Consider the following 20867-nt stretch of genomic DNA (forward strand, 5'->3'; position numbering starts at 1 on the left):
TGGATGTTTTACCTTTAGCTTTGCTACGAATATGCATCCAGCCTAGAACTAAGGAAAAGGTTAGTCCTTTTTAAATCACATATGGTAAACCTTGTCAGGTGACAGAAGCAGGAGTTAATCCTGAAATAGCAGGAAAACATTACCTGAAAGAATAAGTTATCTCTCTAGGAAAGGTTCTGTCCTCTCTCCACAGGTACGTCACTGCGAGCGCATCGCTATCCCTGGACGTGCCTGTGCATCAATACCAACCTGGAGACTGGGTGTATCTGAGGAGATGGTCAGGCGAACCATCGAAGGAGAAGTGGAAAGGACCTCTCCAGATTTTACTCACCGCCTACACAGCTGTCAAGCTTGAAGGAGTCACAGCGTGGATAATAATTTATGTAGTCATAATTGTAGTTATTATAGGAATCTGCATAAGTTGTACTAAGAGAGCCATTGAGAAAAATACATGGAAGTAGTAAGAAAATCTAACTACTTCCAAAGGGGGGATTGATACCAAAGACTTAAACAATTTAGTTAGCGTACAAAGAACAGACCCCTTTTGTGCAAACTGTGTACAGATAAGTTAAGAAGATACTGCATCACATAAACTGAAATATGCATTAGTTTTCCTGGAAACGGGCTGGCTGTGGTGACTGGCTGTATTGGGTTATGTTGATGTTGTTTACCTTGAGATAAAATGTATAATGAGATATAGCACCTTGGAGGAGCTTCTGGGTCTCCTGACAATGACTGATATACAACCTTGAGACTTGGTATTGTCTACATACCAAGCACCAAAGTCAGTGAAATGCCCCAAATGGGTGTCCTAAGGCTGACCTACCTCATTATAATGTTAAAACCCACACCTCCTAGCTAGAAAAGCCCCCTACTCTCTGGGCATGCACAGTGAATTAAGAGAACTGTATCTTTAAGATGAAGTAAGAAGGATACTAACCAATAGTTAGCTAAGGGCTGGGAGCAGTAGGTGTAACTAACTTTGTTAACTGTTTAAATACTTGTCATGATTTCAATTGGGTGTGCATGCTAGGAGGAAAAATCCCCCATGCACCCAGCGCTGCAATAAACCCAATGTCGGCTTTCTAAACCATCATGTAGTTTGGAGAGTTTTCTTGGTTACGATTTTCGGTAACAAACTTTTCGCCCTTGGCACATGACAACATCCACGGCTACTGGAAGCAAAGTTGTTAGCGTGCAGCTGATGGCATTCCCTTATCTTTACCGCTTTGACAGTCTCTCAGTTTTATGCAGACAGTACCTGTTCTTATTTTTCAGAGATAAGAGTGGATGAAGGAAATGAAGTAAAATGTAGAAAAAATGTAATTAAAAATAGATTTTAACACCGAAATGTGCGTGTACTTGTACATGTATGAAGTATCATAAATGAACTTCCCTAATTAATCAAAATCAGAACTAGCAGAAGAGCAGTAGTACAGAGTTGCTTGATAACGTGCATGTAACTTGCAAGTAGGTGGGTTGCCTGACTGTTGTGAATGAAGATCAACGAGACAGCAATTATAGGCTTGTAAGGTACAGGTCTTGAAGGAGTATCCGAGGCTTGAGATTTGCAGCTGAGTAACGAATACATCCTTTGGTTTGTTCCTTTGGTGTAATAAAAGGTTTTATATTTTGAGGGCATTTCAATTTAACTATATTGTCTATAAACTCTCAAATAATTATGTTGTGATAAATATTATTGCTGGTATAAATAGAGATGCAACTGGACTGATGTGAGTTAAGTTAATCTTGCTTGTTACAAAGTAAATGTTACTGGAAGTGTATGTTCCATAAATCTGTTCAGTGCAGAGTTGTCTTTGCTAATTGTAAATTAACCAGTGTAAATGGAAGAAACAGTTTGTTATTATGAAAAACTGTAAAAATTAATTTACTCTCGTGTCAGGATAGAAGAATGACTGTACAGTATTCTGTGTTCCCATGGTTAGGCTGCCTCCAGTATCTCGGCCAGCATTGCTGGTTCCACATGTGTAATGGCTACATGGGCACATAGCTCCTAATTCAAGTAGCAGAGACAGCCTGAGGAAAGGTGGGGGTTTGTTCCCATTTGTGCTGTGATCCGTATTATTAGTTTAGTATGCTGTATTTTTCTCAAATCTTGTTTTCTATTTCTATCACTTTTTCTGGTTTAGTTTAAAGTTCTTTGGGATCATGTTTCTACAGTATCTTGATTTTGGGTTAAGGGTTTCCAGGTGTTACAGAAGTGCATATTTTGTCATAATACTTTTAAAATATAGCTTAAAAGTGCATTAATGTCATGAATATTTCACCTGAAAAAATTAATGTGTTAGCTGTGTGCAGTGTATGGCCTCATCGTTTTCCTGCTTCTTGTGGTACACCATCTTTCTTCAGCACTAAGTATGTGCCCGTTTTGAAAAATGGCTAGTCATTGGAGCACAGAAGGTGTCTCTGAAAATATGGATGCTTATTAACTGAAACAGCCAACGTCTTTATATTTAAAAGTAAACCGATATATAACAATAGAAGCTGATTTAAGACCTAAATTCTCCTGTGTATGCCCTTGCCACTTGAGACTATGGAAAGCCTCTGTTGCTGAAATAAACCAAAACCAACAAAACTAAAACCTCTGTGAATTAAGAAGTAACAAAATAATTCCATAGAAGATATGACTAATGCAGTAATCTATATTGTACATTAATGGACAGTCTCCTACTTTCATGACTAAGAGGTATTAGGGGGTTTATCTTCTTACATATATGAGGGAACAAGAAGGCTTCAAGAAAACTGAGTGTAAAGGGTAAGAAAATTGTATTGTACATTGTAAAGCTTTGCTCTTTGACAGACTTTGTCTGTTATTTATTAAAAGCTATCCAGATTGTTTATTTTCTCCCAGTTCTGGAACATTGATTGGAATCCTGCAAAAACGCTGATTTTAGTAGAGACTTGGGAGTTAAGACAATGTTTAATTGGTCAAATTATTTATTTCTTTATAATTTAGGTGCATTTTAATTCGGGTAAAATTGCTTTCTAATGGTAACTTTAAAATTGTTTAATTTTTAATTCCTGTTGTTGGAAGCTTTATTTTAAGTAAATGGATTGACAGAACAACAAGGCGACAGAATTCTCTGAAATACTCTCTGTGGGCTGGAATTATTGATGCAAACTGCATTGAGTCTTGTTGTAAATGAACTTTAGTAGAAAATCTCTTGGTTTCATTTTTCTTGTAATATATGGTAACTTAGACTAGTTGCTTTTTTTGTAATCATGGGTTGATCTTTGCCATTTTTTAATATTTGTGCCCTTTATAATACTGGTTGTTTTCTTTTTCCCTTAAGGCTACCAATATCACCATTCCTCCAAGATGAGTAACAGCCATCCACTTCGTCCTTACACAGCTGTGGGTGAGATTGACCACGTTCACATTCTGTCAGAGCATATTGGTGCTCTAATGAATGGGGAAGAATATAGTGACGTTACCTTTATTGTGGAAAAGAAACGTTTTCCGGCACACAGAGTGATCCTGGCTGCTAGGTGCCATTATTTCAGGTGAAGTATAGCTTTTTGTCAGGCTCACAGGAAATTTTCATGCAGATAAGATAAACATTGTTTCTCTATGAACTTTTCAGGGTGTAATCATCTGTCCCTTGAGTGTGACCTTTTCTGTGTGAATGTTTCCCAGCATATCAAATCGTTGTGTCCAAATATAAAAAGATAAATACCATGTCATGATGTTATTCTTTTGACCTTCATTAAATTGGATTTTGAAGGTAGTTTCACAAATTCAAGAGAAAGATAACTTCAGAACACAAAAGTTCTGCTATAAAATTGTTTTGATTTCTCGGAGTATGGATGGTGTGCTTCTATGGAATATAATCAGTTAGAAAATTTAATTTTGATGTGCTGGAATTGTGTATTTAAAGAGGTCTCACTGATACAGGTTAGAATATATATTTTAAAACTAGGAATATTATTAATCCAGCTTTTTAAAGAGCTGAGCATTTTTCACTCTAAATGTAATTAATAGAACTTCCTGATAATCCTCTTCCAGTTAATTTTGTCAGAGGGGTAAGCTAATAACTAAAGTGTGAATGCAAATTGTGTTCAAATTGACTATCATATTTTTAAAAAAAATTGTGAGTACTTTGATTTTTCTCAAGTTTCTTGATTTCATCGAAGTTGCCATGTGCTGGGTTTAGAGCAAGGAATAAAGGATCAAGAATCCCAAGATTTGCTGATCTGCCACTGCTGTTATAGTGGTGAACTATTTGTTTCACTTGCTTTCTGAAAATTTTTCATTTTTTTCTTTCTCACTGATAGCACTATATTAAAAGAAAAGGTACGAGAATCGTATCTGAATTTCTGCTTCACAAGCTGTTGTTCAAAGTGGAGATGGAGCAATTGTTGTGTAGGATAAAAACATGATGCATTAGAATATTATTCTTGTGCAGCTGCTTTCAGAGCAGAGCTGCACTTAAAATGCCAAGTATAAGGGTTTTTCTTTTGTAGATTCTTAAACCATATCACCTTTGTGTTCCCCTTGTTGTAATTTATTGCTTTCTCTTTCTATTTTATGCCTAGTTTTTATCAGGATATAAATTTCTCAAATTTTATCTTCCTTGTAGAGCATTATTGTATGGTGGAATGAGAGAATCTCAGCCTGAAGCAGAAATTCCTCTTCAGGACACCACTGCAGAAGCATTTACCATGCTGTTGAAATATATTTACACTGGTCGTGCCACACTACGAGATGAGAAAGAGGAGGTTCTCCTAGACTTCCTAAGCCTAGCACATAAATACGGGTTCCCAGAACTGGAGGATTCCACATCTGAATATCTTTGCACAATACTTAATATTCAGAATGTCTGTATGACATTTGACGTTGCCAGTCTTTATTCCCTTCCGAAATTAACTTGTATGTGCTGTATGTTCATGGATAGAAATGCCCAAGAGGTGCTCTCCAGTGAAGGCTTCCTGTCACTTTCTAAGGTATATCTTTTGTTTGCACTTTTTTTCGCAGGAATATTAATTTTAGTCTGTATACAACTTCATGATAAAATACTAATGGGGGCACCAAATACAAGTTTATATGTTAGTTAACAGATATCATTTTATACTAGTGAAACTGTGACAGTTGGAAATGTTCAAGCCAAGCTGAACTGAAAATCCTGGTGATCTGTTCTGAATTTTTTAGGTATTTAATTTTGACCAGTCAGTATAGCTAAATATAGTAAATCTGATGGAATATTCTAAAGGGTGGGAGCAAGCAATCTGATCTTAATTTGTCTTTTTTCATCTGTTCTTGAAATAATATAATTTAGCTTCTGAATGCAGCCCAGGGGATATAAAGTAAAAATCTGAAGGTAGCAGAAGATACTCTATTAATTTCTTGATATAGGCTGCCTCAGTGATGGGTTATTTTTCTACTATGTGAGCTAAAGCATTCTGGAGGTTGCTGTGATTTATATTGCTGATTGTCGTCATGTTCTGAAATTGCATAGTATGGTGGTGTTGTAGGGTGGTTTGGGTTTTTTGTGTGTTGTTGTTGTTAGATGCATAAATATTTGTGCCTGAGTCAGGCTGTTCTATGATGCTGAAATTTTCCACTTACTCTGGTGTGGTCTTTGAGCTGGATATAATACTGATAGAGTGTTTTCAAGTGGCATTCACATGAAGCATCTTGAGTGTCTTGAATGATGGTTTAATTTTTTTTTTTAAAGTGTTTTTAGTGGAAAAACTGTGATGGGTCTATTCCTTGAATAAGTACAAGACACTCTGCTCCACTGACTAACTTAGTAGCCATGTAGGGAAAAAATGTTTTTTTCTCTCTACTGTACTCTGTCATGCACAGTTTGTTAAATCTGAGTTCTGAGAGCATATTATCAGTAAAGAAATTAGCAAATGTCATTCATCAGGAAGTGCCAACATTATGACCTCTTTGGCGTAGCCAGTCCTAGTGTATGCGAGAAATTTATCCTTTTTTTAGGCAAACTCCTAATTATTTTGCTAGCTAAGTGAAAATCAAAAAGCTGTTCAATTCTTTTTGTTCCCATTTTGCAGTCAGTGGGTTTTCTGCATGAATAAGAGCCACTGAAGTTTTTAGCTGCTGCTTCTAAGTTGGTACCAAAAGAGAGAGAGAAGGGTGGTGGTGGGGAGGAAGCTCAAATAGTTAGAAATGGTTTAAAAAGGTGATTCCAAGCCACGCTATTTTTCTCATTGGTGTTCTTAGACCAGCTTAAGTTTAAAAGAATGCTTTGAACTATACTACCAAATCCCCAAATAACTTCTTACATTCCAAAGTAAATTTGAAGTAGTAACTGGAATTAAATTGGTTTGAATAGTTCTCCACATTTAAATTCTGACTTATTTGTCCTAGTTGGTTTGTGATATTACCTATTATTTACATGATGGAGTCTATAATTCTTGCATAGGTAACTAAAACAAGCTACAGTTTCAGGTAGTCACTCCTTTGGAGATTATTTTTAATAACTGCAAGTTAAAATACCCATTAATTTTTGCCTTATTTTAATTTCTTTTTTTCTTCTTTAAATAAATTTAATTTTATTTCTGTTTATTTGGGGTTTTTTTGGTTTTTCTTTTTGCAGGCTGCTCTTCTAAGTATTGTACTGAGGGACTCATTTGCAGCTCCTGAGAAGGATATTTTCCAAGCTTTGATGAATTGGTGTAAACATAACCCCAAGGAAAACCACGCTGAAATCATGCAAGCAGTACGTTTGCCACTAATGAGTCTAACAGAACTGCTAAATGTTGTAAGACCTTCTGGATTGTTGTCACCTGATGCCATCCTAGATGCCATTAAGATTCGTTCTGAGAGTCGGGACATGGACCTCAACTACAGGGGCATGTTAAGTAAGCATCAGGTTTTTTGTTTGTTTTTCTCATTTAGTGACTATAGTTGTCTGGAGGATATGGTTAATTTGTGCTTTGAGTTTTTATCTAGTATTATGTGTTTTAAAAGGCTTAATGAAATATCTTGTTATGTACAGTTCTTGGCATTTCTACTCCTCAAATAATATTAGTCAACATATTTTCTTGCTTTGTATGTCAGATATTGCTCAAACATGAATGTTGTAATAAGAGTGAATTTTCCTAGAGGAAGTGCTGTTTTAAAAGAAAAACTTTTGCAAAAGCATTAAAAATAAAAAATGTATTGGCTGTGGGATATATGATATTTAAATGGTTTTATGTTGATGGTGACTTGTTTTCTGCTTCATGAAGATTTTCGTCTTTTCTCCACTACTTTTGATTTTTCTCTTACTCTTTACATGCTTGCCTAAGTAGTATAAACAAGTCTTCCAAAATTGTATTAATGGAAGCCTAAAAAGTGTGAGAAATCTTTTGTTTTACTTTTGTCCGTGCTCTCTGTTAATCCAATAAGAATATCTAACAATGAGCTTTAGAAAGGTATTGTTAGTTTGCTGTCTAATGTGTGATTTATAGACAGTATTTGCCCCACAGCAAAGAATAAAGTTAAATGTTCTTTGAAAGCCTGCACTATAGTCTGGCAGTCATGCATGATGAGCCCTGAAAACGATAACTGCTTTCTCAGAACTGCATCTCCCCTTTGTTCTCTGTTAGAAGTTGCAGATACTGATATTTAAACATGAGTTTAATACTAGGATATTGTAAAAGTCTTACCATGCAAGACACTCTGTTGACAGTGCAGTAGCTAAATTTGAAAAGTTAAATGATGTTTTCTGACTTCTTTTTCTGCATATTTATGTCTCAATAATAATATGCTCCTAATCTCAAAATGTCTAGCTTTGTCAAAATCACAGCTTTTTAGAGAATTTAATTTCTGTGGTGTTTTAGTACTAGTTCAGGCTCTTGGGACTTTTTCTGTTTGTGAAAACATTGATGGCCACTTGCAGTTTCATAGTTGTGCATTTCATGTTTTTATGTAGCAGTACTACAATACAGATAAAATTTTACCACTTCAAATCCTGTTCTTCAAATGTTAAACTTATCATCCTGTTAAAAGTCATACTTCTCTTGCCAATCTGCCTGAAGAGCAGCTTTTCATCATTTAGCTTTCAGATCACGTTTTATAGGGTCTCTCCTCAAACAAGACTGTTAAAAATGTCTTTTTAACAGGGTGGTTCATCAACATATTGTTTTGTAGTTGGAGGTAGGGATCATTATCCCCAGTTATCTTGATGGAATATCTGTTCCTAGGACATAACAGGTTTATTGCTGTGAAATGGTGGCATAAAAAACTTGCTTTACCGTGTTCGTGCAAAGCCCAAGTAGCCAGAAGTTTCCCATTTCACTCAGGATCGTTTAGCTTTTCAGAGTTCTGGAAGCTTGTATAGCTATCAAAATAGCTTGTATAGCTATACCACTGTATATACTACTCTGCAAATTCGTGATGCATCCACATCTTGAACATTTTAAGTGATTTTTAGTTTTCTTCCACTTCAAACAAAAAAACCCACAGTTGAAATTAGAACAAAAAAATGGGAAAGAAAGGGCAAAAAAATTATTAGAGGTATGGTGAGAGGTTGATCACAAGGAGAGACTAAACAGACCAAAACTTTAAAACCAGGATGAAAGTGATGATTGAATGAGGAAGGTGTAAAGAAATTCTGTAAAATCATGAAGGGGACTGAGAATATAGATACCACATACTAGTAAATTATGACTACTTATTATTACCATAAAAGACTTAGGGGGCATCAGATGAAATGGAAGAAGCAAAATTTCTAAAAGGCCTCTCTTTTTGTACTTCTGGTTTTTCTTGTGTTTGTGGCCCAGAAAGGATACTGGCAGTAAGTCTTTGTTCTGACCCAATACAACTGATGTTCAGAACATCTAATTTGCAGTGTGAGAGTGTAAAACTTAAGCCATTATTTCTTTTTCTTCTTAGTACCAGGGGAAAATATTGCAACAATGAAGTATGGAGCACAGGTTGTAAAAGGGGAGCTGAAGTCTGCTTTATTAGATGGGGATACTCAGAACTATGACTTGGATCATGGCTTCTCTCGACACCCGATTGATGATGATTGCCGGTCTGGAATTGAAATTAAACTAGGCCAGCCCTCAATAATCAACCACATACGAATACTACTGTGGGACAGAGATAGTCGGTAGGTGCCAAGTTGACAAAAAAAGGGAAGGTAATGCATTTTATACTGTTGGTAATATATAAATGCAAAATACTAATTAAATATTTTATAGAAACAGCATGATACAGTGTTGGAGATGACAATGACAAGTTTTATTTGAAAAAATCCTGTTTTCTAAATGCAGTTTTGGTTGCTTACACACCAGACCATATTTTGTGATACCAAACTACCTCATAATATTTCAATGTATTTTTTGTCTTCATTAAATAGTTTATATTACTAATGAAAGTTTACATAATTTAAATTGTTTTGTTTTCTATTTGCCACTTAGTTTTCAACTGCTTTTATTTCAGTTTGAAAAACAATGTTCTAGTTCTTTTGCAGAAACCGTATTTTTTACATATTTACATTCCAAATGTTGAGGGAATGTTTGTTCAGATTTCTTCAATATATCAAAATTGTTAAGAAATAACACACTTTGACAATAATTCAGCTATAGTAAAATTTATTTAGAATGTGAATTACTGACTGACTACAGTAATTATTAGAAGCCACTTCATGATGAGACTGGTGAAGTATGAACTGTCATGGATACCTTAGCCAATTTATGCTCAGCTACTTTAGATTGTTATGGAATGCGTGAAAGATCAGATTATGCATATTTGAACAATTGAGTGACTCTTTAAGTAGGAAAATTGCAAGGTTCTTTTTATCTGACAAATTGAATACATTAATTTTATAACTTGTCATGACAAAGATTTTACAATTTAGTAGACAGCTCATGCAGGTATTCATAAGCAATTTTCTATTAAAAACAATAAAACAAGCTGCTTATACTTTTAATACATTATTACCTTTCTAATAAAAGATTAATTTTATAGTACTTCCAGACTAACAGTTTAGAATTGCAAAACAGTTGCATTTTGTTTTCTTAACTAAGCTGTGTTATTTTAGAACAGGGTGTACTAATATTTTTTTGTAAATTATTTTTTAAATATGAATTACAGTTATTAATCATTCAAAACAAACTGCATGAATTTTTAGCTATTTAGTTGTTTCAAGTAAGTTCTCCTGATTCAATTCAACTGAAATTTATGCTTCTTCTCTATTCCTTTTGGAAAGATTGAAAAGTAAAACTTTGAGGGTACAAGGAACTACTTCATACAATATTATACTACTTGTCCCAGAAGATCAATGAAATTTATAAACAAATTATCAACCAATTTTATAAAGTTTGAGTAAGTATTAGAGACATATTAATAATGATGAGTTCTCTAGCAATTTTTAGAGAGCTTGTAACTGATAAAATGCCTGTCCTCTGCAAGGCATAAATTGGCAGCTGCTGAAGCTTGGGGAGAAAACGGTTCTCCTTGGGACAACTTACTAAACAATTATCTGTTGCTTGGTGTCCTATGCCCTTACTCTGAAATCTGTAGAACAAACCATTGTTGCTGGCAGAACATCAGGCAAGATGGATCTCTGGAGTTTTTTGTCTTCATAAAATATTGAGGGTAGAGTGGTGTAGGATCTGTGTCATCCTTACTTTTTTGTTTTTCTGTGGAAAGTTTGCTATTGGACTTTCTTTTGCTTCTTATCAGGTATAGTACCTGAATTGTCAGGTTCCCCCCCGGCTCCAGTAGCTCAACTGTCTAAGATAAATGGAAAAGGAAGCATTTGGAGTACTTTGTCCAGTTGTGGGCTCCTCAGTATAAGATACTGACGTACTGGAGTGAGTTCAGCAGGACACCAAGGTGATGAGTGCTTGAGCACGTGATGTATAAGGAGATGCTGAGAGGACTTGCTGTTTCAAGAGAAGACTTAGAAGGGGGAACTTGTTGCTGTCTTTGCCTGCTTAATGGAAGAATATAGAGAATACAGGGCCAGACTCCTCTTACAGCTGTGTGCTGAAAGGGCAAAGAGCAGTGGACACAAGCAACAAGATAAATTCCTATTAAATATTAGGAAAAGACTTCATAATGGGGTAGTTGAGCTTGGGAAGAGTTTGCCCAGAGAGGCTATGGATATCAGTCCTTGGAGGTATGCAAAACTTTACCAGCCAAGACCTTAAGGAACTTGCTCTAAAATTGTCCTCACTTTTTCTAGAGAACCTTTCCAACCTATATACTCTTTTAGTCTAAGAATTGCCAGCCACTTATCTGCATCTTTCTCATGGGATACATGAATAATGTCTCCAAAAGAGATGTTTTAGCAACTGTACAAGTGCATGGTGGCTTCTTGTTGAACGTCTTTTTAAACTACTCATTAATTTTAACTGTTTTTGTGAAGCTCTGGTCTATTGGATATCTTTATATAGATAATGTACATTCTTAACAGAACCAACTACAAACTAACAGGTGTGCTTTGCATCTCTAGTTTAGAGGTGTTATTATTAGATATAAAAGTGCTAGGGAGACTAGCTGTCCAAATTACCTCTCCAAAAAAGATGCTATCCTTAAGAAAAATAATGTTGTGTGTGATAATGGAACTGTATTTTTGAGAACTTTTCTTTGCTTGGTACCTTCAGAAGACAAAAAATAGCATGTGTGTATTGGTTACAAATTTACATTAGTCTAGCCATGGTGATGTGAGAATCCCTAAATTCTCACCACACAGAGGACAGTTAGTCAGTAATTTTTGGATCTAAACTGCTCAGACTCTAAAATGCTGGAGCGTAGTTCGGTCAAATATGCATAGGCTAGTAATAATAATGTTGCTAAAGCACAGTGTACGTATATGGGTTGTGCATATTACACATCTGGTTGGTGTGAATGTGAAAGCTGATTATGCAATTGACATCTTAATGCCTCTGCATTACCTTTCTAAGTGCATAAATTGGTATTAACAGTGTTACCTACCATTTTAAGAATTTTAAAGAGTACCACTTTAGACATCTACCCTTCTAAGTCCTCGGCAAAAAACTGGAAATATTAACAAAGGCATTAATGTTTAACAAAAAATGCCTGTGTAGAACTCTGGAACAGCAACTCTTCTTTTAGAAATCAGTGTGAAAGGAGGATAAATGCTAACACGGTGCTGTTGAAATGCCTGTGAACGTTGCAGACCTAGTACAAGAGAGAGAAAATACTCCGAAACACGTATTTCACAATTTACTGATCCACAAGCGGAGTTTCTACTTCATTCTAAGTATTGCTGTTGTAGATATAATATGGAAATAGCTGTGGCTTTTAAGTTTTAGTTTGGGTTTGTTTTCTCCTAACAGCAAACTGTAAGCCAGATATAATTGATAAGCAAGAGGAAGACACAAATTGTGTTGGTGACTTCTTTTTTTTTTTTATTTTTGGAGAGGTAATTTTGGGGTTTGTAAGTAAGTAGTGACAGGCTTAACAATATATCGTAAACAGCTGAAAGGGTCAGAAGGGAAGAACAACTTCAGTGAGAAAATGATCATAAAGTAAATTTGCTTTTTTCAAGTGAAGGGTTTGAATTTGCATTTTTGATCTGCTAAATGTTTTTTTTTTTTCTTTATTGATACAGCAATAGAAATAATAACTGTATCACTGGTGTTTTAGATTTATTCCACGCAGAAGGAATACAAATGATTATTTTTGACTGAGTTGAAAGTCTCCATTGCATTTTTTTGAGGGACAATGGTCTCATCTAATTACTGCAGATTTTGAGTGTTTGGGATGTTTTAAGTCATTCTGAAAACATGTCTTAACATAACTGCATGTGAATTTATTTTCAAAGCTATTTTGAAAATAGGGATCTCTTTTAGATATCTTTAGATACATGTCTGTGGGTAGGAATAAATAGCCTTCTTTTCAGCATAACTGAAAATCCAGAAGAAGGTGTAAAATTTAACACCTAAGATGTGGCTGCTTTTATTCTAACCAGTGTTTTTTTGACAATCCATAGGTCTTATTCCTACTACATTGAGGTGTCCATGGATGAGTTAGACTGGATTCGGGTTATCGATCACTCTAAATACCTCTGTCGGTCCTGGCAGAACCTGTATTTTCCTGCTCGTGTCTGCAGGTTAGTTCATTAATGTAATGTTGCATGGCTGTCATTAAATAATGTAGACACCAGATCAACATCCAGTTGCTGGATTTTGCTACTGCATTATGTATTTCTGATAATGTATGATATATACAACTTTCATCAGCTATCTTAAAAAAAAATATAATTGTCTATCTTGGTGGATGCTTTTTTAATATAAATATAGGTGATAAATTGCAGGCATCCTGTTTTGAAAACTCAGGTTCTTCCATCTCTAACTATGTATCTCTTCCTCCTTTCTTCTTTTTCTTCTTTCTTTTTTCTTTTTTTCTTTTGAGTCATACTCACTTTTCCTCTTGTAGCTGATGTTTACTACTGAGTGAAAAAAACCACATCATTCCTTAACTGCCAAAATGTTTAAAATGTATTTACACACTTGTTATAAAACTTGGAAATGTATTTTTATGTATTTTATATGTTTTCTGCTGTTGCATTGAAAGAGTGTTTTAAACAGTTGTGAAAGAGAGAAAGGGGAGAGTTAGGACTAAGGAGGTTTGAGCAATGCTTTGTGTAAACCAAAGCAGCTAGATAGGTTTAATCATTATTAAGGTGATGATGTCTTTTTACTGAAGGTGCTGGGAATTCTGGAAAAAGCTTATGATCACATGGAAGCTGTCTTATCCAAAAACTGAATCGAGCTCATTGATAGAGAGGTCACAGGCTGCAGATTCCAAAGATGTTATCATCATTAGGTTTTGGGTCATAGGGCCAAAGATGAAATGCCCTGTATTGTAATAATTATTCTGTAGACACAAACTTTCTAATCAGCACAGCAACTGTCAGAATCCCCGAGGAGGTGAAGTGCTTTCTTTTCCCCAAAGAATGAACTTTTCCTGTGATCTTTGCTGTTCTGCAACATGGGATTGCTGGCAAACAGTTGTAATCTATGGGGAAAGAGTCTGGTGGGTCACTTGTGTGTCTCTCTTCAGATAACTTTCTCAGCCTCCCTGTCCTTTTAGTAAGTTCATACTGAATATAACTGACCTGAAATTTATTTTTCCTAATAGAAACAAATGCATTCTTGCCTTTTCTCTGTAAGTTTCATGATTCCAATCTTACCGTTTTCTCTTTCTGAATGTCCCCTCATTTGCATGTGTATCTGATAAATTGTTGCTCAAAGGTGTCTGTGATAACTCATCGAGCAATCATCAAATGCCTCATGGAGTTTAGAGGTGTTTTACATTTCCTGGGGATATTTTTGTGTGTGTGTGTGAGACCTTAACTTGGTGTAAAATGGACGGATTGTTAGTAAGCACAGCTTTTTTGCTTTCATCGTGTCAGCAATAAGATCTGAAGAGATCTAGAGTGTTATGGTGGGACTTTCCTTCATCTTCTTTTAAAAGGGCAGCCAATCTTTGGCCTCATCCAAAAGCTTGTCCAAAAGTGATTTTTCTGTTTCAACATCAGTTTGTTCGTCATTCTCCACCCCCACCCCAGCTGTCTTCATCTCTGTGTGTGTAATCTCTTTTGAAAGCATCATTGCTCTGTTTTGGTGAAGGCTCTTGTAGGCTTGCCTGAAAGTGTAGGGAGGGAAGAGTGGAGGGGAGAACGTTATTTCAGAGTTTTAGGTGGTACCTTAATAATTTTTTGGCACAAAAGGACCTCTTGTATATTCTAGCTCTCTGATCTCTTAATTCCCTGAAAGTGACGTGCCCTCTATTGGAGGAGTAAATTATCAGGAGGGAGTTCATTTCATGTGGTGTTTTTGTATGCATAGCTATATATTATCTACTTCAGTGCATGCACAAGCACACCTCAAAACCTCTTCCCCTTGCAGTTTTATTTTAGCAGGTGTTTGAACTATACAGTTGTCCAGGTAACTACAGCACATGATTTCCTTATCATATAGTCCTCATGCCTCTCATTTTTCCTGTTCTGCTCCATGACCCCCAGTAAACCTGTTACTTTCTATAAATCTCTGTTCCTCGTTATTGTATCCACAAAGTGGTGGGGAATTCCCTGGAGGTGCAGCTACTTTGAAGAGTGAGTGAAAGAGCTAAAGAGAAAGTCATGTAGCAGCATAAGTTTATGAGTACTTATTATTAAGGAGAAGTAACTGTAAGGCAATATGAGTGCTGAGTTCTCAGTTGTGAGTCAACATGATAATTCAGGGTAGTTTAGATAATGCTGTTCTGTAATCTCGCTTTACATCAGTGAATTGAAGCTTGCATTATATTAAGAGTGCATTTGCTAGTCAAAAGTAAAAGTACTATAATTTACTGTTCTCTTTATGTATTTTTTTCCTGTAAATAAGAAAAGGCTATTTTAAATGTAATTAGAAACCTAAAATTGCTAACTTTTTTGAGGAATTCCACTTAAGAATTTTGTATGTATTTATTTATTTGTATTAATATAAATAGGTCCAACTTGAAGGTTGGCTCTGCTTTAATCAGGGGTTTGGACCAGTTGACCTCCAGAAGAGAGGCTTTGAGTGGGGGAGGCTATATACACATACAAATTAGTATTTGAGGCTTTTATTTGTCTGGCTTTTGATTAATATTATGTATAGAAGGAAGTAAGTAAGGAGGAGTAGTTTTTTTTTTTCTGTTTCTAATTTCAGGGTTTTGTGATTATGTATTTAAAATTGTTTTGTTTACTTAAATGAGTTAAACTAGTTATTTCTAGGATACTAACATACTCAAAACAGAAATACTAAAATATGTAGCGGTTTTTTGCCATCTAAAAAAGAGGTGATCTCCAGTATTACAAGCACAGATTTAAAATACGAGCTAATATGAGATTATGTCAGAATGTATTCTTTTAATGTTTGATATTTTGTTTTTACAGATAAGTTATGCATGCTTATCAAAGGGCAGATATATTTTAAGTGGTTTGTATGCTGTTCAGAAAGAAATTGTTATCAGATTATCAACAGATAATGAAAAAAACCCCGTTTATTTCATTTGAAGATGTAAATGCCTGCCCTATTTTTAAAGGAAGACTGTAATGCAACTCAACAAATCACTCACATTTATTAGCACTAGGTTAATCAATACATTCTTTACATCCAAAACTAGCTATGTTTTCACATAGCTCAACACTGCTGCTGCTGGTACTCTTGAGTCAGTGTGACATGTCCCAGTTCCAATATTTTCCTGTTCACAGACAAATGTGTTGAGGAGTGCATTGCAAGTATCAGGCTTTGCTCTTTCTTCTTGGGATTAGTTTTAACATTTATTCCCCCTTTGTCTTAGTAATGCAGATAATCTATTTGCAAGCAACCGCTTAAGGAATCATGCAGCATTTTTTTTAAAGGTTTGTATGCATTGTCAGTGGAAGGTGCTGGACTAAGTATCTCTTCACAATGCAGTTTCTTACCAGATTTGAGATAGATGGTGTTTCATTTTTTGTTGTTTTTTTTTAATTTAAAAGAGTTGATTTTTAGCTCAAAATGCTTTATGGCATCACTGCATAGGGTGCCTTCTTGAGTAGTAATGGAGAATTGGAGACTAGGGTTATTGGCTATGGTTTTTATTTACACAGCTTTTTTCAAAGCAAGAGAGTAGAACATGCCAGATTCTGTACATGTAGTTGAAGGATAGCCTGTTTGTGTCTGATACAGTGGAGCAATTGTTCAAACATAGATTTTAAAGAGAATATGAGCCCTGTAACATTAGGCAAGGTTAGCTGCCTTTTTGAGTTACCTTTCACATAAATACTAGTTAAGCAAGGTGAGAGCTGTCAAGGGCTGAACTAATGTGTTCACCTGAGTTTTAAGAAGGTATTTAAACATTTCCGTGGGCATAAAAATTGATGGAGTGTATTTTCTATTTGCGTGTGTGCAGGTTGGGTTTTTTGTGTGTTTTTTGAAAACCTTTCACTTTTAAGTCAATCTATCCATTTTCAAATCTACAATCAATGCCTCTTTCACACTAGCTGGATGAAAAAAATGCAACCTTCTGGTAGTTAGTTGTTAAATAAAACAAGTAATTTATACCATAATGAATTAAGGCCAGTTCAGTCTCCTTAACAAGTAATTTGTTGTATTATGTGTGTCATAGACTCTATCATGCCTTTGATTTTTTTTTGCTATATGGAGCATTGTGGAATATTCACGATAGTGTTAAGAGTTAGGGGCATTATTGTGCTTCCTGTGAAAGATAATTTGTACTTGGCAAAGCATGTACCAGGCCATCCAAACTGATTAGGCAGAATCAAGTAAGTAACATGATAAGATTATTTACAATCTTTTTTCTTCTTCCTGTTACTTACTTGTATGCTCCAGTCTATGTTTTAATAGGTTCAGAATAACTTTTATCAGCCATAACTTTTGTCTAGATTAATAGATGGAAAATGGAAGGACAATGACCAAAGACTCTGAAAATCTATAATGAAAAGGAGATGAGAAGATTTTTTTTAATGCTTTCTCATACACAGAAGATTATTTGTTTGTGATTTGTAGGATGTAATCCCTGATTTAGATATGAAGGCTTATTTGTACAAGGAACGTTATTTCTTAGGCATCGAAACTTATTATAAGAGATGAGACGGTGTTGCTGTATTTTGAGGTTTTGGTGCGTTTTTTTAGTAAGAGAAAATGCTAGGTATAATACCTGGCCTTTTTATTGATATAATTATATTTTAGAAAGACTTTTAATTTTGCTTTAAATACTTTTAGAAGATGTTATTCCACCACCTTTAAAAATTGAACAGCCATATACTATGCAGAAAAAGCAAATAAGGGAGTGGGAATACAGGGTAATTTTTTTTCTTTTTTTAATATGGTACTGGTTTTTGTTTGTGCGTTGTTTTTTTGGTCGTTTTTGGTTTTGGTTTTTTTTAGAATTTCTTTTGGTCCTGGTTTCATTGTTTGCACTTGTATAGCAATTTTCATGTAGAGCTGAAGACTTTCTTTAAGGGAAGACGGGAGACAGAAAGTTGTCATGTAGGCAGGTTCCTGTCAGAACTAGGAACAACTGTCAGGTTCATAGTTATTCCAGCTTCCTTTTTTAATAGTTAGGCAATACAGAAGAGAATGTTTGAGTGTTTGTTATCCTTGTGTGGTTTGTTACTGATTTTTTAAGTGCATATTTTTCTTTCCTATTTCCAAGTATTTTTAATATATACCTATTAATTAAGCCAACTGTTTACCCTGTCATTAACCTGAAAAAATTAATACTATCTTCTTGATTGTATGAAAAAGTTGACTCTTTCTTATATAGCATTTAATCAGTCCATAGTCCTGACAGTGTTGAATTGTGTTGTGTTTCAAGAAATCAGTGATAAAAATGATAAGAGTTGCTGTAGGGTATTTTTTATAACCCGTGTGGATATCAGTTTCAATATGGGTAAGCGGCAATAGTTCACTTAAAAAAAAAAAAAAAAAAAAAAAAACAAAAACAAAAAAAAAGGCAGATTTTTCAAATCAAGATGGCAGAGTTGTGATTCTAAGCCATAGTGTTTTTTGGGGTTTTTTTTATTATAAAAGTGCAAATACATTAAGTGAATGTTAATACCTGTAAAGATCTTTGAACAGGCAGTGCAGGTTTTTTTTATCCTTCTCACTTTTTTCAACCATTCATTTTTGTTTTGTGGCTTCACCTTTTTACTTTGTCCTAGACCACAAATTTTGAAGAACTTCATGAAAGCAATTACAAGAAAACGAAAAATTTTGAGAGGTCTCAAAATGAGTCAAATGTAGCCACAAGGTGTCACTATAATAAAAGTTTAAAAGACTTAATTTCTTTCTGTTTAAACTCCTTTAGTGAAACTGTTATTCCTAGTGTATGTTGTGCTTGTGTACTAAACTTCCCAGATTTATGGAATCATTCTGGTTTGCTATTTTTGCTATAGAGAGAGCAAGTACAGAGATTGAATCAGAAGGAAACTCTCAATTCATTTTTCATGGTTCATCTGACATTGGATGATGCTGAGTTTTAACTGGGGGACTATTTGCCTAACCAGACCAATTTATAGTTTGGAAAGTAATGCTATTTTGTAAGTAATACCAGAATTTGAAAAAGATAATGAAAGGGGAAGGGGGTCAATTTTGATCTGCATTTGCTACTATTTTATTGTCTTTATCTCTTCTTGAGATACTATAATGTGACTAATCAAAGGGAAATATTAATTATTACTGCATAAATTTTTGGTCCTAAAGCATATTTCTATTAAAAGAACTGATAGATGCCTGTAGAATAATGCTGTAAATGTGGGAAATTATGTAAGCATATTCTTTTTCCTGTTTTTTAATTTGTTTCAAATTGAAAAATGTTGAGGTTTTCTAATACTAGTAGGTTGAATTAGTAGTGGTACAGTATGTCTAAATGCTCCATGTTTCTCTTAAAGTACTTGGCTGCTATAGAAAGTGTTGTTAGTATTATTTTTACTTTAGAAGGTGTACTCGTGTATTAAATGTATTTATCAGTGCAGAGAGAATTTCTTGCCTTTGCTTTTATTAAGCATTGATGATATTGAGTGTTTTTTTTCTTTTTGTGCTCAGTGCTTCAACAGTTTTTGCTTCTAATGATTACACCGTTTGTAATCCTCTGCCTGAGTGAAGACAAATTAAATTGTAGACCCTGTCTCCTGAGCATTGAAAAAAGTGTAAAAAGAGAAAATGTTTCAGTACTAATGCAGTTCTAAACTAAGAAATGCTGGTAGTTGCGCAATTATTTTGCAGGTAGTAACATGTAAAGAGATGTGATTTTTCAAGTATAGGCTAGACAAGATTTTTTTTTTCTTTAATTCTCTTCTTGGTCAGGCAGCCTCAGATACCTGTGCTTTATACTGGTGATGATGCAGTCATTTTATTTTTCTTTCCATTTGGGAGAGTCACTCATTAAAATTAGTTACTGATTAGGCAGCAATGTCTCGCTTTCAGCCTTACCAGTAGGTCTCTGACATCCTTACCTGTAGTAGATACCCGTTTTGCATTTTTCCTGTGCTTGGTGGAAACTTCGTGATAATAATTTGCCAAAAGATGTTCCGAATGTGGTTCGATTTAAGAAGATGTTGAAACATGTGAGGAGTTAACTCTTGAGGAAAAAGCAGTTGAAGCATTGTCTCAGTAAACTGAGAAGAAAGCAGTGTCTGCAGATCTAATTTAGCACTAGCTTTTTTAAGCAAGTAATTCTGCTTTCTCCCCCAATGGAGAACAGTGGTGTTTAGAAAAAACACATAGACATCCAAAAGAGGCTTTTGAACATTGTTTTAACTTAACTTAAAATGCAGCTCTACTACATCACTGACCTAACTGAAATACGTATACTGAGAGCTGGTGACAGGAGCTCTGGTAAGGCCTTCAGTCAGTCTGAAAAGCATTTGAAAAATTTTTCATCGCTAAGTTACTAATATCCTTATGAAAGGACTTCTTGCAAATGGAATGATTAAATGTGGGCAATTGAAACCATCTTTACCTTAGTTACTGCACTTGAGAAATACAAATGGTTGCATAGGCAATATGTTAATTTTATTTTTACTGTGCTTTGGAAAGCATTGACTGTTGTGTAAATAGTTGATTTCTAAATGTGCAGATATGCTGATGTTTCAGAGTTTAGGGGGAAAAAAGCCTTGCTTCACAATACAAATTAGCTCTTCTTCATCTTTTCCTAATTCTAATACTGTATGTAATACAGTGATAATGTAGTGTCCAGAGATAAGTAAAAATTATCTTGGTTTGTATTACAGAAACTTATTAAAAGAAAGCAGTTTTGAAATGTCACTCCAGACCTTTGAGGGTTTTCACTGACGTTATTTTCACAAATCAATTTTCACTGCAGGCATGCAGGTTTTTTTTGTTTGGGGGTGGGGAGAAGAGCTAATAACTCTTTCTAGTAGAAGGTG

At 34.9% G+C, this 20867-nt stretch overlaps 1 protein-coding gene across 1 annotated transcript in view; it reads left to right on the forward strand.

Moving 5' to 3' along the window:
- Positions 1–20867, forward strand: part of BTBD9 (BTB domain containing 9) — a 131873-nt gene that overhangs the window by 8742 nt on the left and 102264 nt on the right. Inside the window, exons 2-6 of the mRNA XM_059835012.1 lie at positions 3315–3525; positions 4602–4965; positions 6582–6846; positions 8864–9083; positions 12939–13058. Coding sequence (XP_059690995.1) covers positions 3315–3525; positions 4602–4965; positions 6582–6846; positions 8864–9083; positions 12939–13058 — 1180 coding nt within the window. The remainder of the gene's footprint in view (positions 1–3314; positions 3526–4601; positions 4966–6581; positions 6847–8863; positions 9084–12938; positions 13059–20867) is intronic.

This window comes from Gavia stellata, chromosome 2 (genome assembly GCF_030936135.1).
Source record: "Gavia stellata isolate bGavSte3 chromosome 2, bGavSte3.hap2, whole genome shotgun sequence".
Lineage (NCBI taxonomy): Eukaryota > Metazoa > Chordata > Aves > Gaviiformes > Gaviidae > Gavia > Gavia stellata.